Source organism: Chironomus tepperi, unplaced genomic scaffold (assembly GCF_022539635.2).
Source record: "Chironomus tepperi strain 1889 unplaced genomic scaffold, CSIRO-AGI_Ctep_v1 contig_172, whole genome shotgun sequence".
Taxonomy (NCBI): Eukaryota; Metazoa; Arthropoda; class Insecta; order Diptera; family Chironomidae; genus Chironomus; species Chironomus tepperi.
Window position 1 is genome coordinate 502,930 of NW_027226294.1, and position 14,432 is coordinate 517,361.

The window sequence follows — 14,432 nt, forward strand, 5'->3', positions numbered from 1 at the left end:
TGCTGCTTTTTTGTTGTGCTTACTCGAAATTTATTGAAATCATTAGTATCATCTCAAAAAAATGAAAATTTTTTGACAATATTTTTTAATATTCCATGACTTTTGTGTTCTCCTTCTTGCCATGACTCTGTTAAAGTATCAAATTCTTCTATCAAGTGGAAATGAACAAGCAAATAAAATCAAAATGTTTTGTTGGTATCGATACAATTTTGACTGTGAACACACATTAATGTGCACTTCTGATCAGCATTTTGTCACAATTGATTGAAATGCATGTAATATCCATATTAACATTAGGATAAACCCATGCTATGGACATGTCGAAATTTTCGTTAATTTTGTTTTTCAAATTTTCAAAAACTGTTAGAAAATGGAATTTATTTGTTAAAATTTGAATTTTTAATATCCGTTAAACTATTTGAACTATTAAAATTCGTTACAAGCAATCAAGATAAAGCAAATTAAACATAAAATAAGCATGTGATTCACTTCTACACTTCGGAAAATGGTAGTCAACCAACCCATCTTTTAATGAATTTGATTAAAATTTATTCAACTGTCAAAAATAATTTGAATTTAATCCTGTAATGATGGGTGTGTGACCACTGCACTCAGTAGGTCTCTACAGTCAATAGTAGAATCAGAAATACTCCTTTGATGACGCTATTGTCAGCTATTGTTGTCTTCAGATTACTTAAAGGAATGCTGTGCGTCACGATTTCCACCACATATGATCCGAAAATGGACCATAAGAAAGTTGCCCTGCCGAGTCTCGATCCATGACTGCTTGGTCGGTAGCACAATAATTAGGGAACTAAGTACGAAACCATTCCGGAACCGAGCGACACCGACTACACATTCAACATCGACGGAATGTCCGTAGCATGGTATAAACTACATGAGATCCTGTGTTAATTGAGACAAAATGAATGCGCATTATCACAATCTAAGAATCAGTCATATTAAGAAGAGTGAGTGACTTTTGAAATGATCAAATCCAATCGAGACAAAAGCCTCTGTGTGACTTTGCAAAAGGAATAATAAGAATAATATAAACAATTTTGTAATCGTGGTGTCTGCAGACGATTGTGCAATTCATTTGTGTTAACAACATTCAGTGGCGTCTAACCATCATCGCAATAGAAGTTCAGACAAAAAAACACAACTTTTTTTTTGTCGTAATCTGACTATGTTATTGAGCTACCGCTATGTTCTTTAAATATCAAAATCATCCATCGAAGTTAAATGAATCTGCAAACATTTGAAAAAGGAACAAGAAGAACTGAAAAAGAACAGAATATTTGCACATCAAATTAATTCTTCTTCTTATTTTAAATATATATATATACGTCTCGCGAGACGATTTGGTGCATCTAATATTTTATTGTATTTTTGGCAATGTCTTGCTATATGATCTGACTCATGCTTATCAAAATGTCGATGGTTTCATTTATTAATAAATTTATTTTTTTTGTTCTTATAGAATCAGTAAGCTGTAATCACTGTCTGAAAACGGAACGATGCTTGCCAGATCTTATAACAAATAAACCATCATGTGTTTATTGCAAACGACCTAATGGACGATGTCCTGTTGAGGTAAGATATTCATAACAAAAAACATACACACGCGAAATGAAGTGAGTGAAATGGAAAGCTTAATTTTAATTTATTTAATTGTTCAAGTTGAATCTTTTTATTATCATGATTATTATTATTATGCTCTTCATCTTCCTTTATGTATGTACACAAAAATATAAAAATGTACAGCAAAATGATAAAAATGACCACGATATACCAACGGTTTTTTATTTCTTTTTATTGCCATGTTTTTTTCGCATTCTCTTATAATTAAATGTATAAGATAACTAGTAAGGTGACACCAAAATTTTATAAGCTTTCATTAAACGCAGCAATTCCATAATCCAGTAATACATTAAGTTGAATATTTCTCAGAGGTGTCGCATAATTATAGTAATTGAGTGAGGATGTTTCAATATTACGTAATACTCAGACATTTTAGACTCACAGTCTCTAACAAGCAAAGGACATACTTTCTAGAACTTTACTTAAATAAACTAGTTGAGAATGCTCGCAAGCCTGTTCTCTGCTTTCATTGCTCTTGAAATCATGCTCTTTGTCTGCTAGCTTATCCTCCATTTATGAGGCTCATATAGCAAAAAGAATTCTCGGTTTTATGAAACTTCGAAACCGATACCTAGATTAGGGCTCAAACCGATACCGAGTCGAAAAACAAGAAAAAACCAACACGACTTCGAGTCGACTCAAGTCGAGTTCATTTTTTTTAGACGCAAGTCGACTAGACTCCGAGGACTTCAAACCAAGAAAAATAACTCCAATCAAAATTCTTTGAGTATATATTTACATATAAAAAGATTGCTCGGTCTTGATAAATTCTTTATAGACAAAAAATTAATGAAATAGGGAATACAGAAAGAAATTCGAAGTCTTAATTTATTTTTTTTTGTTATTTTTATTATAATGTTTTAAAATTAAAGAAGATAATCAATTAATGACTATTAGTTATTTATTTTTTGAAAGTTTTTTGCATGAAAAAAATCAAATTCGGAAAAATTTGATTTGGTAATTATTTTGTATGTCACAAGCGCAAACAGATATGAGTTTCGTTAAGAAAAATTATTTTTCTTGAGATTTGAAGTCGACTCGAGTCGACTTTTCCATATAAAATCGAGACTCGTCGACTTCAAGCTGTGTCGAGTCGAGTCGACTCAAGTCGACTTCAATCGACTTTGGCTTCCAATATTAAAGTCTCGGTCTTGATCCTAGACTGGGAATCAGAGCTCGAAGTCGACTCAAATTGTTAAGTCGACTCGACTTTTCCATATAAATTGTGAGTCGTCTTCAAGCTGTGCTAGAAAGTCTTAGTGTCGAGAATTCATCTTGCCATGAACACGATTCCAAAGCGATAACCTAGCGATTATGATACACTGCTTTATCAAATTCTGAGAACTTTAAAAGATACTCCAAACAGACCAACATGATCGGTAAATCACCTCTTTGTCGTCGTATTAACGGCAAGACGCGAAGTTGCCTTGACGACATCGTGACTACTGATTTCGAACCGCTTTTAATGCGTAATATACCGATAAACCAAGTTCTAAAATCGACTTCAAACACTGCCCGAGTGGACAAAAATACGTTAGAACTAGTCATCACCTGGACATTAACTTACCATCAAATAGTTATAGCGTGTTTTTGCCCACTCGTGCTGATATTGAGGCAAAAGAATCCATCTTATCCTGAATCATGTCAATTCACTCATCGTACGTCAATAAACCCATTAATATATTTAATGTCAAGCAATAAATTTGAAGGATTAGCTAAAAAATATTATTTACATACAAAATTTTACAAACAAAGACGATGGAGATATTATCGAAAACAGAGACCAAGCATTTAAGAGATTAAAGTTACACAATTAGCAACTGTCGACGATTTCTTATATTTCTTAAAACAACATTACTTGCGTCAAGCAGACGCATCAAGTGTCAAAGGGGGAGAAGAAGAGAAAATTGTGATAATCTTATGAAAAACGATCAACAGCTAATTAATTGCATCATTCAATGTCTATTCCCATCTCCATTTCATGTCTCGTAGACAATTTTTACGACAAAATTACGGCACTTGACATTTCATTCATTAGCAATATTTTTTTTGCTCTCCGTCTGACATTGAACTTGATTACGAAGGCACTTCTCATATGATATTCACATGTGCGCATATAGTATCTGTCTGGATTGCAAATAGTGGTTAAGAAGATGTACAAGACATGAAATGAGACGAACACTAGCGTAATGTAATAAAAGAACAACTCAAAATTCTTTAATACTTGATGCTTTTTAGAGATGGAAAATTTAGGGTATGCATAAATATGCGCCCTGTCTCGATGCCAAAAGGGTTCACGAAATGAAAATGATCTTGAAATTCTTTTCTTATTTTCGTTTTCGTAAATTGAAATAATATCCATAACATAACGTCGGTCGCCGTTGTCTTCGTTGTTTCTTAAGTACATAGATATTCTGGAAGATAAAGTTCTGACTGCAATAAGAAGAAATAATCGCAAATTACAATTAAAACCTGTTTTCATGAGGATGAAAGTGTACTTACTTTTGATTCTTACATCTTTCCTTCCTCCTTTTTTTTTTAAAGTCTTTACCTTGCCCAAAAGGTAATTTTTCTGTATATGCCGTTTTTTCAGCATCGACGATTCTTATTTTGCTTGTTTCCATCTCTCTCTCACTCACTCTTTCCTTCCCTCGTGGCTGCTTGATCACCAAAAAAAAATATGAGATATAACAAGTTTACATACATTTTCCCTCAAGAGCGGAAAGCGAAATCTCAAGACACAAAAAAAGTACCGAGATTTTATGACGCATTTTGTGTGTGCATTAAAAGACAGATGTTCCTCTCAAAACGCCCAATAATCATCATCAGCAGCAGCAGCTTTTAACTTTATTTTTTTTTCTATACATTTAGCATCCGATAAATAAAATGAGATGGTTGGGAAGGGAAGCAGTTGTGATTATTTGCCTTCATTTATTTCTGTACTTGAAAATATAAATGCAGACATGCATTATTTTTTTCATGTGTTATTCTGCAATCAATTCATCAATTCACTTTCAAATTCAGCTGAGATTTTTCCAACTGCTTTTTAATTGCATCACAACATAACATAATTTATGTACACATGTCCATGCGTAGATGTACTTGCTTTTGTGGAAGAATTGCTGTGGTATGAAGTACATTTTGTCCAAAATGCTAATTTTAATGGTCAATACAATTCAATCGAATGGAATTAGCTGGGAATTACCCAAAAAATTCGCATTTTCACCATAAAATGACGTCAGAGCCACTTCACGTTTGAGCGTTAATACAGCGATTTAGCGATGGCCTAGCGAATACACTGTGCTGTCAGGAATTATTTATTATTAATGGTAGATAAGATAGTTTTAAATATTTAGTGTTACTTACTCCAGCTATGCCCCTATCTTAAAAGGAGCACTTACTTATTGCGCTGGCTGTACAGATCAATTGTGATCTATGGCCTACCCTAGATGACAAGTTGACACGTTCACTTGCTTTCGTCTGCCAATTATCAAAACCAAGTAAAATACTGTCTCTATCGACAGCTTAATTCCAAGAGTTCTTGGGTCGTCCACGGGCGCAAAAGAGCACACGGCATCGAAAAAGCACGGATTAAGCAAATGTGATTCTAGTTTGATGGAGATACTGCTTTTTACCATTTCTACTCCGTATGACTTTCGAGTATGTGGAGCTTAGAGGAAATAGTCTGATGATCTCAAAATTCTTGGAATTCCTTATTTCAATGGATTATAAAATTGCCTAGTCTACGTTTTTGAGATGCTTATTTGAATTGTAGAGTCCAAGATACCTAAGGTTCTGTCCTCCCTTATGTAAACTTTTGATAGATCGATCCGGTAATGATAGTTGAATTCGCTTAACCTCACGTTTAAATCTAGACCGGCTTACTCACAGTTTGTGGTAGAAATCGTACCATTCTGATTGTATTCCTATGCTTGGCCTATAATAAAGACTACCGAGCTTCAAATGACAACTATGTCGATATAGAGAACTCTTGGTTCCTTAGCTACTTGACTAAAGCTCGAAATCCCTACGTCAACGAGTCTATAGCTCACAGCTTATCTCAATATCACAACTTACATCACTTAAATAGAGATTTAAGCAGATACTATAATTGGAACTTAATGTAACGACTTGAATGGATTGTAAAAAATTGATGGCTTACTTCCAACAAAAGCAAACAATCAATAAATGTGCAGTCTGATCATATAATTATGGTGACTTTTTTTTATAATATTCAAATACATGTATGCTGCTTGCCAAAAGGCAGATTCTGTATATACTTTTTTTTTCTCATGCCCTCTTTTTATTCCTTGTATTTATTTACATCTCCTTCATACCATTCTTCTAAAATTGAAACTGTGCATCAGGTGTATCATATTCATATATATGACTATGAAATGTAGTTTCTTGTGATACAGGAATATAAAATATGTATATCATGTTTTGTGTTTGAAAGCAACACGTACTTACTTGAATATGTAGTCACAAAACCTGGAGAAATATGATGTGAAAACAGAAATTAATAAAAAAAAGGGGAACTGGAGCGTCGAATTTTGTGAATAAATGTGGGTAAATAGAGAGAATGAGTTGGAACCAAAAAAAAGAAAGGAGAAAAGGAAAGAGAATAATAATAATTTATGTGTACATACACAAAGTGTTCTTGAAGGTCACTGCCGCATATGCATTATACGCTTCTTATTTTTTTGATGAATGAAAACGATCAAATGAAGGAAGCGATTGAGTAATAATTGTAGCTTTTAAAAGAAATTTTACGATGTTAAAAAAACCTTTTTTATTTCTTCATTTGCAGACTAAGATGCGGAAAGTTTGTGGCAACAATAATATAACGTATCGTTCAAAATGTCACCTGATGAGAGACTCATGTAATACTGGATTTTTAATTAGTGTAAAGCACGAAGGTCCCTGCAGATCATGATATATTTTTATAATGCTTCTTGATAGAAAACGAGTTCACATTGGGAATGGTAAGTACAGTTGGTTAGGGGAACGTTCACTTATTACGTAACGCAAAGAATTGACTTTCTGCCCCTTCCACTTCCCGCCTCCCCTACTCCTCTCTGCATCAAAAACCTTAAAATATTCAAATAACTGACTGCAACGAAAAAGCGGCAATGGTCTAGTTGGTTAGGAAGTCGGGCAATCAACTCAAAGGTCCCGAGTTCGATCCCAGGGAAAGTCTAGTTGAATTCGATTGGTTTTTCGCTGTTCTAGTCCTTGTCAGTTTTTGTGATTCGCGACACACAAGTTGTGGTTAGGTTCGATGCATTCATATACCTTGGGTCATGTAGCGTGCAGATTTGGGAAAAGAAAAACGAACATTGGGACAAAAACTCTCAGATAATTGAGATCCTGAGCTGCAATAGAGCGTTTTGTAGCTAATGACTGTTTGAGTTTCTTTCACTATGCTGAAACTATGCAGTTCTTGTCTTGCGATATGCTATTTCGCAATAGCATGAGATGTGGTTGAGCACCCTATTTGCCTACGCCTTAGATGACTGCCTATGCTACAGATTCGGATGCGCCAGACTACTGCACTCAGTAAATCTATAGTTTTATAGTGTGATCAAAACCACTCCTTCCTTCGATGACGCAATTATCAGCTTATTGTCTTTAGTCTACAAAGGAAGGCTGTGAGCCGCTTTTCCACTGCATATGATTCGAAAAAGGACCATAAAAATTTTCTTCTGTCGAGTCTCGAACCCATGACCGCTTTATCGGCATCACAATAATTAGATATCGAAGTATGAAACCATTCCACCACGAGCCACTTCGACTCATTCCATAACAAAATCTCTATGAGAACAAATTTTGATTGTCCAAATTGTAACAATATCTCGAACCCCCCACCCTCCCTAATAGCGTTACATAACAAGTGAACGACCAATTACAACTATTTATTGTTATCATCAACACAAAAAAACTTTTACTTACAGCTTGGAAGATACCTTAAAAGCATTAATTGGATTAAAACTTTTTGTTCAACACCCGGAAAAATTGAAAAATTGGAGTTGAAGCTCATAAAAAGCTTCACGTCAACTCACAACGAGGTTTAAAACGATTAAAAAATTACAATGTGTAACTTCTCTTTGTATATTACATATTTATTTCCATTCATATGCGACATAAAAGAGTATTTCATATTATTGAAAAAAAAATAAGGTTCTGCAGAATCATTAAAAAAATAAATTAAGAAAAAGTTCAGATATCTCTATGTAATGTAATTTAATGTGTATGGATCATAATTATAATCATCGGACGAAAAAAAAATGTAGTTATTTCCAACAGATAATGAATGTAATTTTTACTGCTTTTATAAAGAAAAAAAACTACAAATTACTTTTAATCATTAAAATGGCTGTGATTAGATTTCTTTTGTATCAGTAATATCATATCTAGTTTATAAGCTACATACATAAAAAAACTGACTAACTAACTATAAAATAGTTTATAATTATATGAACAGTTATTATAATCAGAAGTGCAACAATATTCATTAAATTTATTAAAAAAAGCTTTCATTCGATTTTCAATTGCGATCAATCCTTAACATACCATTAATGTAATAGATGTGACGTTATATTCTGATAATTATTGTATAAAGACTATCATTAGTACAGAGTAATAAGATCTCTTCGAAATTATCATCTGTCTACAGACAATAACAATTAAAGGAGAAGCTTCAAGTTACGATAGAATAACAAACTACTTGCAAAATATGCGACAAACATCCTCATGTGCTGTTTGATTTTCGTATTTGTTTATCAGACTTGAATGAGTTGTTACCTAATCCTACCCCGAATTGCCTTTTGGAAACTTAATGTAATAAGTTAATCACCTTTGAATTTTACATTGACTCTCAATGATCATGAATGATCCCGAAAAACACGCGGCATAGTGATGGTCGAAAATCTAGCCCCAGGAAAACTAATTTAAAGCCAAGAGTCGTGCTGGCATGAGACCGGATTTCCGACCATTTCTAGAACGTGTGCCTTCCAGGGAGTAAAGCTCCTTGCCAATCATGTCTTTAATTGACCGTATTTAGTATGGTTAACCTAGTATTGAACATTTCAGAAACATCTGATTCGAAACATCCCATATGACATCATCCTTTGGTGTTTCGAATACAGTCTGAGATCTGTGAGAAAACCGTGAACATTTAGCTAAAAGATATCTGAAGTATAGTTGTATTAAGCTGTTATGGTTTCAAAGTAGAATGAAATATGGGGTATCAAGCTATATGTAGGCAAATCTTCCAGTGCGAGAGTTTAACTTTTGTGGCCAAGTGATTAGGCAATAGACCGGATATCTATAAATACCCTCTTTAATGTTAACATTGGTTTGGTTCTCATCAGTAGTCTTTAATTCATTATAAGTATTCATAGATTTTTTTCGATATGACATGAATTCGCACAATGATCAGATAGTTGCATCTAGATAGAAATGTCATCAAGTTAATTGGACAAGTTAATTAGGAAGGATATACTCTAAAAAGCATAAATCAACTACATGAAACTAGAAGCTCATTTATCAAAAAGTTTTGATACACCGACTAACTGATTGACCTATGATTCATATTTCTGGTTATAACTTTAAAGCATTACCACACTTAACTGCTTCTAAAGAATTTTTCAGCTCATAAACTTGAAAAGTCCCTGAACCATATTTTCATAATTTAAAGTTTTCCTTTACACATCCATTCATTCATTAATTCATTCATTCATACTCGAGAGTATATCGATATACAAGATGTAGTTTGTGGAACCAGAGCGAGTGAAGGAAATGAGAAAAGAAGGAATTAATTTGATCGCATATATGTTTATACATACATATAAACACAATGTGATGTGATCCATTTATTGAGACAGCAATTGAATTAAAAACAATTTTTCACTCCCCGTCCAGACTCAAACTCAATCATTAACTGATGATGATTGCATTGAAAATGAATGAAAATAAAAAAACATAATTTAAAAGCGCAAGAAAGCAATTTGCAGATGAAAATGTAGAAGTGAAGAAAAAGATTGTAATTGCATTCTATCAAAAGGACAAGCATTGATGAGTTGGCAATAAATGACTTTGTTTGTCTACTGGTGTTGCTTGATGCTGTTCCAATGCAATTATTTATCCACTCTCATAGGTGATATTAATTGAATTAAATAGAGTCATTTTCAGTTGATAGATGACTCATTTTAATCAGCACTCAGCATGCTAAATTGAGATGATAATGATGAGAATGCACATACATGAATGGCAATAACATTAATCAACTTAATTTGTGTATCATTAAAAATATGCAGCATTAATGATTTACATATTTTTTTCCTTTACAATTCATCACAAATTGATGTATGATGCTAATAACTTCTTTTTGCACGTACTACTGTTGCTTCTGAGAGAGTAATTTTAAATTACTTCTATAATTAATTGTCATTCATATTGAATACGATGGACTAATAAATCTTGAAACCTATTTAAAATTCCTTAACATATGTGTACATATTTTTTTAATGATTATACGTGGGAAAATTGTATGTTTTTATATTGAAAAAATAATAAATGTAAAGCTCACGACTGTAATAATTGAGCATTTCAATACTTAATTCAATGGACAATATTCTTGTGAAATTATGAATATGAATTTATTAACTAGCTTAGAAATGTTGATGTCTAAATTAAATTAAAGTCCCTAAAAATAATCAAATAAAGACTTGAAAAATTATCAAAATAATAAAATTGTTAAAATTTAATTTTTAAGATATGTCTTGGATTATAAGAATAGATAATGCTGTCATCTCTAATTCTGATGCTTTGAACAGGATTGTTCAAATAGAATGTGAGTAAATGATAATTTGAGAATACATCTGAAAATACGTAATACAGATTTAGCAATCAACCAACCCTGGTTATGGTAAACAATACACTTGACCCATGAAATCAAAATGATCCATATGCACTACAGTGATAAATTCCGTGAGAACGACAAAACAATATCATGTAATACATATGGTACATTTTGGTTACATGCAGGTGGTTCTTCTTTGGGAGCTGTGTGATACTTCTCAATACGAAATTCAAAACCTTCTTGAATTTATGGACACTTATGACATGGCTAACACTGATCTAGAGCTGAACTTGATACTTCACAATACACAATTAAAACCCTTCATTAGGTACACTGGGACACACTTCATCTAACCAACTAATGTAAAATTAAGCTTTAAAATCACTAGAGCTGTAATTATTTTTTGAACTAAATACCTCCTATATTCCAATTAATGATCTAAATTTCAATTTTGTTTCTAATGGACAAAGAGCTTTCATGGTTACCATGAAATAAACTACGTGTTCTTTGCTTATTAGGAAGAGATGAATCCCATTTAATTTCTGACAAACTTAATTTGAATTTCTGAAATTAAACTTAGTCCTTCAAGTAGATTCTGTGAAATTCAATTTATTAACTGATTGAATTTCCCTAACAGAAAGTAGGGTACGTTTTAGGAATTGAGTTTGGCATTTCTAGATAAGACGAATGACATGATTCAATTACCCAATCAGACAATGATTATACTCATGAGCATGCTCTATATCTGTTCAAGTTGCTCAATATCATTTAAACTTTTTAATGCACAGATTCTCAGATATTGACTCACATTTGTCTGTTACACCGGCTTAAAATGGCCTGGACTTTTGCCATTTGCTCTGAATCAGATATTCAATACAGAAACATTTGATGACAATCTTGATCAAATTCTTTAAAAGGGCATCCCAATTTCTCATTCAAAAACAGTTTAAGCATGAAGTATTACACTGCTATAAACCTACATTTTCCAAAATATTGAACATTTTATGTGAGTGACCCTTTATTGTATTTGAAAATTAAAGTATTGACAGCAAATGAATAATAATAAGAACATAGTAATCATCTTGATGTTAATTTAATCATTCATCATATAAATCAATCCTCTTACAAATGCAAGCATACATAATCATACGTTAATAACACATTTTTGTTCTCAAAATGAAGTAAGGAGAAAATAAATAAAAATAAAAAAATTAAATAAGAACATCATATAGCACATTATTCACAATTTGTTTTAAATAAAGACGTTTTCGGTGATTTATTGCTATGAGATTTATTATTGTATTGAGAAGTCGTTCTGTTTCAGCACGCGACGAGACTTTTTTTTTAGCCCGCAAGCAAGCGATTTAAAGCGATTCTCTCTTTCATTTTTCTTCTTACACATATTTACTTTTATTCTTCTTATGAGAAACGGCGATAAATTGAGCTTATATTGATCAATGGTTAAACAGTTTTAGCGGATCGCAAAAGAAGGTGCACACATGGAGGAGCAAGAAAAACAAAAATAAATAAATGAGAAGCAGGAGTCGAGCTACAGGTCTTTATCGGAAATCAAAGAGGAATGTTAAGAAGATTTGTGTTAAAGGAAACATCTTCTCTGTGATATTTTTTTTCCTTCTTACACATATTCAGCTTCCAATCATTAATCTTTTTTCCTTCTTCTCGTGCACCTCAATGAAGCCCACAGATTTAGAGACAACATGTATTATGAATGCACCTGTAGAGGAAATAAGATGAAAGATTGATGTGAAAGGATAAGAAAAAACTGCAGTAAATTCTCGTGAGGGAGAGAGGAATTGCTTATAAAGAAGAGAAAAAAAAATCGCCATCAAGTGGGATATTTAATGAAATATAAAAATATATATTCATGTAGATGTTCATTCCATTTTAAAAATAAATAAGAAAAAAATACAGAAATTAATCACTCATGCCAACACAGATTGATTCTTTTCTGATTCTACACACAATTTATTATGAGAATGCAAAGTGCACGATCAAGATTGATTCGGTCGCGTCTCTAACTCACTACATTGTATCACTTTATGTATTTTTTTGATTTTTTATTTAATAAAAAATATTTATCATTTTTTTCTTCTTTCAGAATTTCGTGGAAATATAAATTTTTGAATTCATAGACGTGTTTTAGAATGTCGGCGAATATTCATTCCAATCCCGTTTTTCCCACAGTCAAAAATACCTCGTGCTTCTCAAGAGCATCTAGATTAATAAGATTAACTTTGTTTTAGTGCAGAATTCTTCAATGTTTTGTTTATTCTTCAGAGTTCAAAAATTGACTGAAATTTTTTTATGAAAAGGGGTTTACAACTATGCACTATAAATATTATTCAAATCTCAAATGAACGTTATCATTCTAGCAAATAATTTGCTGATCGAAACACATTGAAACGATGTTCATTAGGCAGTCAAGCTGAAATAATCATATGAATCATGTGGCATCCGCTTGGTAGTAGCTGTAACTACCAAGCGACTGTTAAATGACAACCAACGAAAAACGGCTGCTGCTTGATACTGTCGTATGGACAAAATTTCAATTTGTGTAGATTTGGTTAAATAATAAATTGATGATCAAATTGACTGGATGAGGCATTTTAACGTAAGAAAGCTGCATCCAGTGCAGCTTTCCTGAATGATGACCAATCTCCATTTTTTCGATAAATACGTTTAAATATTTAAAAGGGTCGCGACGATAAATGACAGAATCATCGAAATATTTTTGTATATTTCCGTAAAAATCTACCTTCCGAGAATCTTTAGTCATAGCCAGTATAATTCATTTACGGGTTCTAAACTTCTTATTTTGCTCGCTTACTACTTCTATTCATTCTGATTGCATAATTCATTCTCATCGTCAATCTTTTTCGGTCTTCTTTTTGCCAACATTTTTGTTTCTTCTCATTCTCTTCACAGTTCAGTTCCATAAATGCAACAATGTTTAAAGGCACACATTTTATTCTTTCAATTTACGCTCGAGTGGCATAATAGAGTGAATGAATGAGGGAAGAGTGTTGCTGAATGGGGCTATTTATCTCTTAAAAGAATATCAAATATTAGCATGTGATTACATTTATCTCGCTAATTATCAATTGATGTCTTTCAATGTACACTGACTGTCGCAGAAACTGAATTTTTTACGTTCGTCATTGTATTCTTATTAGCACTGTCAATTGAAACTGACAATGTGAGATGAAAAATAAAGTCAAAAAATCACAAAAAACCGCAATGCTGTTGTTAATTGTTAAATATTAAAGACAAAGACTTAATTTGTTGCCGTGTCAGTATGAGGAATAGAGGTGCAACATTTCTTGAGGCATATATGCACGATAATATATTCAATACGAAATGTATGGGGGTCATTAGCTAATGATGTAAGACAATAGCTTGAAGAATTTGTGATGGACGGACTGAATTAGTCAAAGAACTGAATAGCTTGATGTTCGAGAATTTACGAACGACCCTGACCAAAAATTGTAGTATAATAAAATATAAGAAGACACTATCGCAAAAATTAGCACTCTCATTTGTCTGTCTGCAAGACGAGACGCGGTCTTTTGAACATTCGCATGACTGTTTGTTGCTCATTTCGCATCCATCGTTTTGTTGATTTGCATTTCCCATTAGAGCGTAATAAAATGCATTTTTCGGTTTTTATGGTCCACTCTTTCATGATATGATATGGCTAAAATTACACATTTTGGTTTCGTTCCTTCTTGTTCTTCTCGTGTGCAGCTTTTGCTTCTGTATTTTCTGGTTTTCTGGTATTTTTAATGCATTTTTACAGTAGAATGAGTGATGAGATATGTGTGGAATTAGGTTTCACAACAAAGAAGTAAATTATGCTCAAGGTCGTTGAGGATGAACGGTCGATTCACATGACCTAATGAAACAC

The 14,432-nt window shown here is 32.7% G+C and overlaps 1 protein-coding gene across 1 annotated transcript in view; it reads left to right on the forward strand.

Annotated features, from left to right (window-relative positions):
- Window positions 1-7,781, forward strand: part of Fs (Follistatin) — a 31,438-nt gene extending 23,657 nt beyond the window's left edge. Inside the window, exons 6-8 of the mRNA XM_070638383.1 lie at window positions 1,484-1,596; window positions 6,455-6,629; window positions 7,599-7,781. Of these exons, the coding sequence (XP_070494484.1) occupies window positions 1,484-1,596; window positions 6,455-6,580 (239 nt within the window). The 3' untranslated portion in view covers window positions 6,581-6,629; window positions 7,599-7,781. The remainder of the gene's footprint in view (window positions 1-1,483; window positions 1,597-6,454; window positions 6,630-7,598) is intronic.
- Window positions 7,782-14,432: the final 6,651 nt, after the last annotated feature.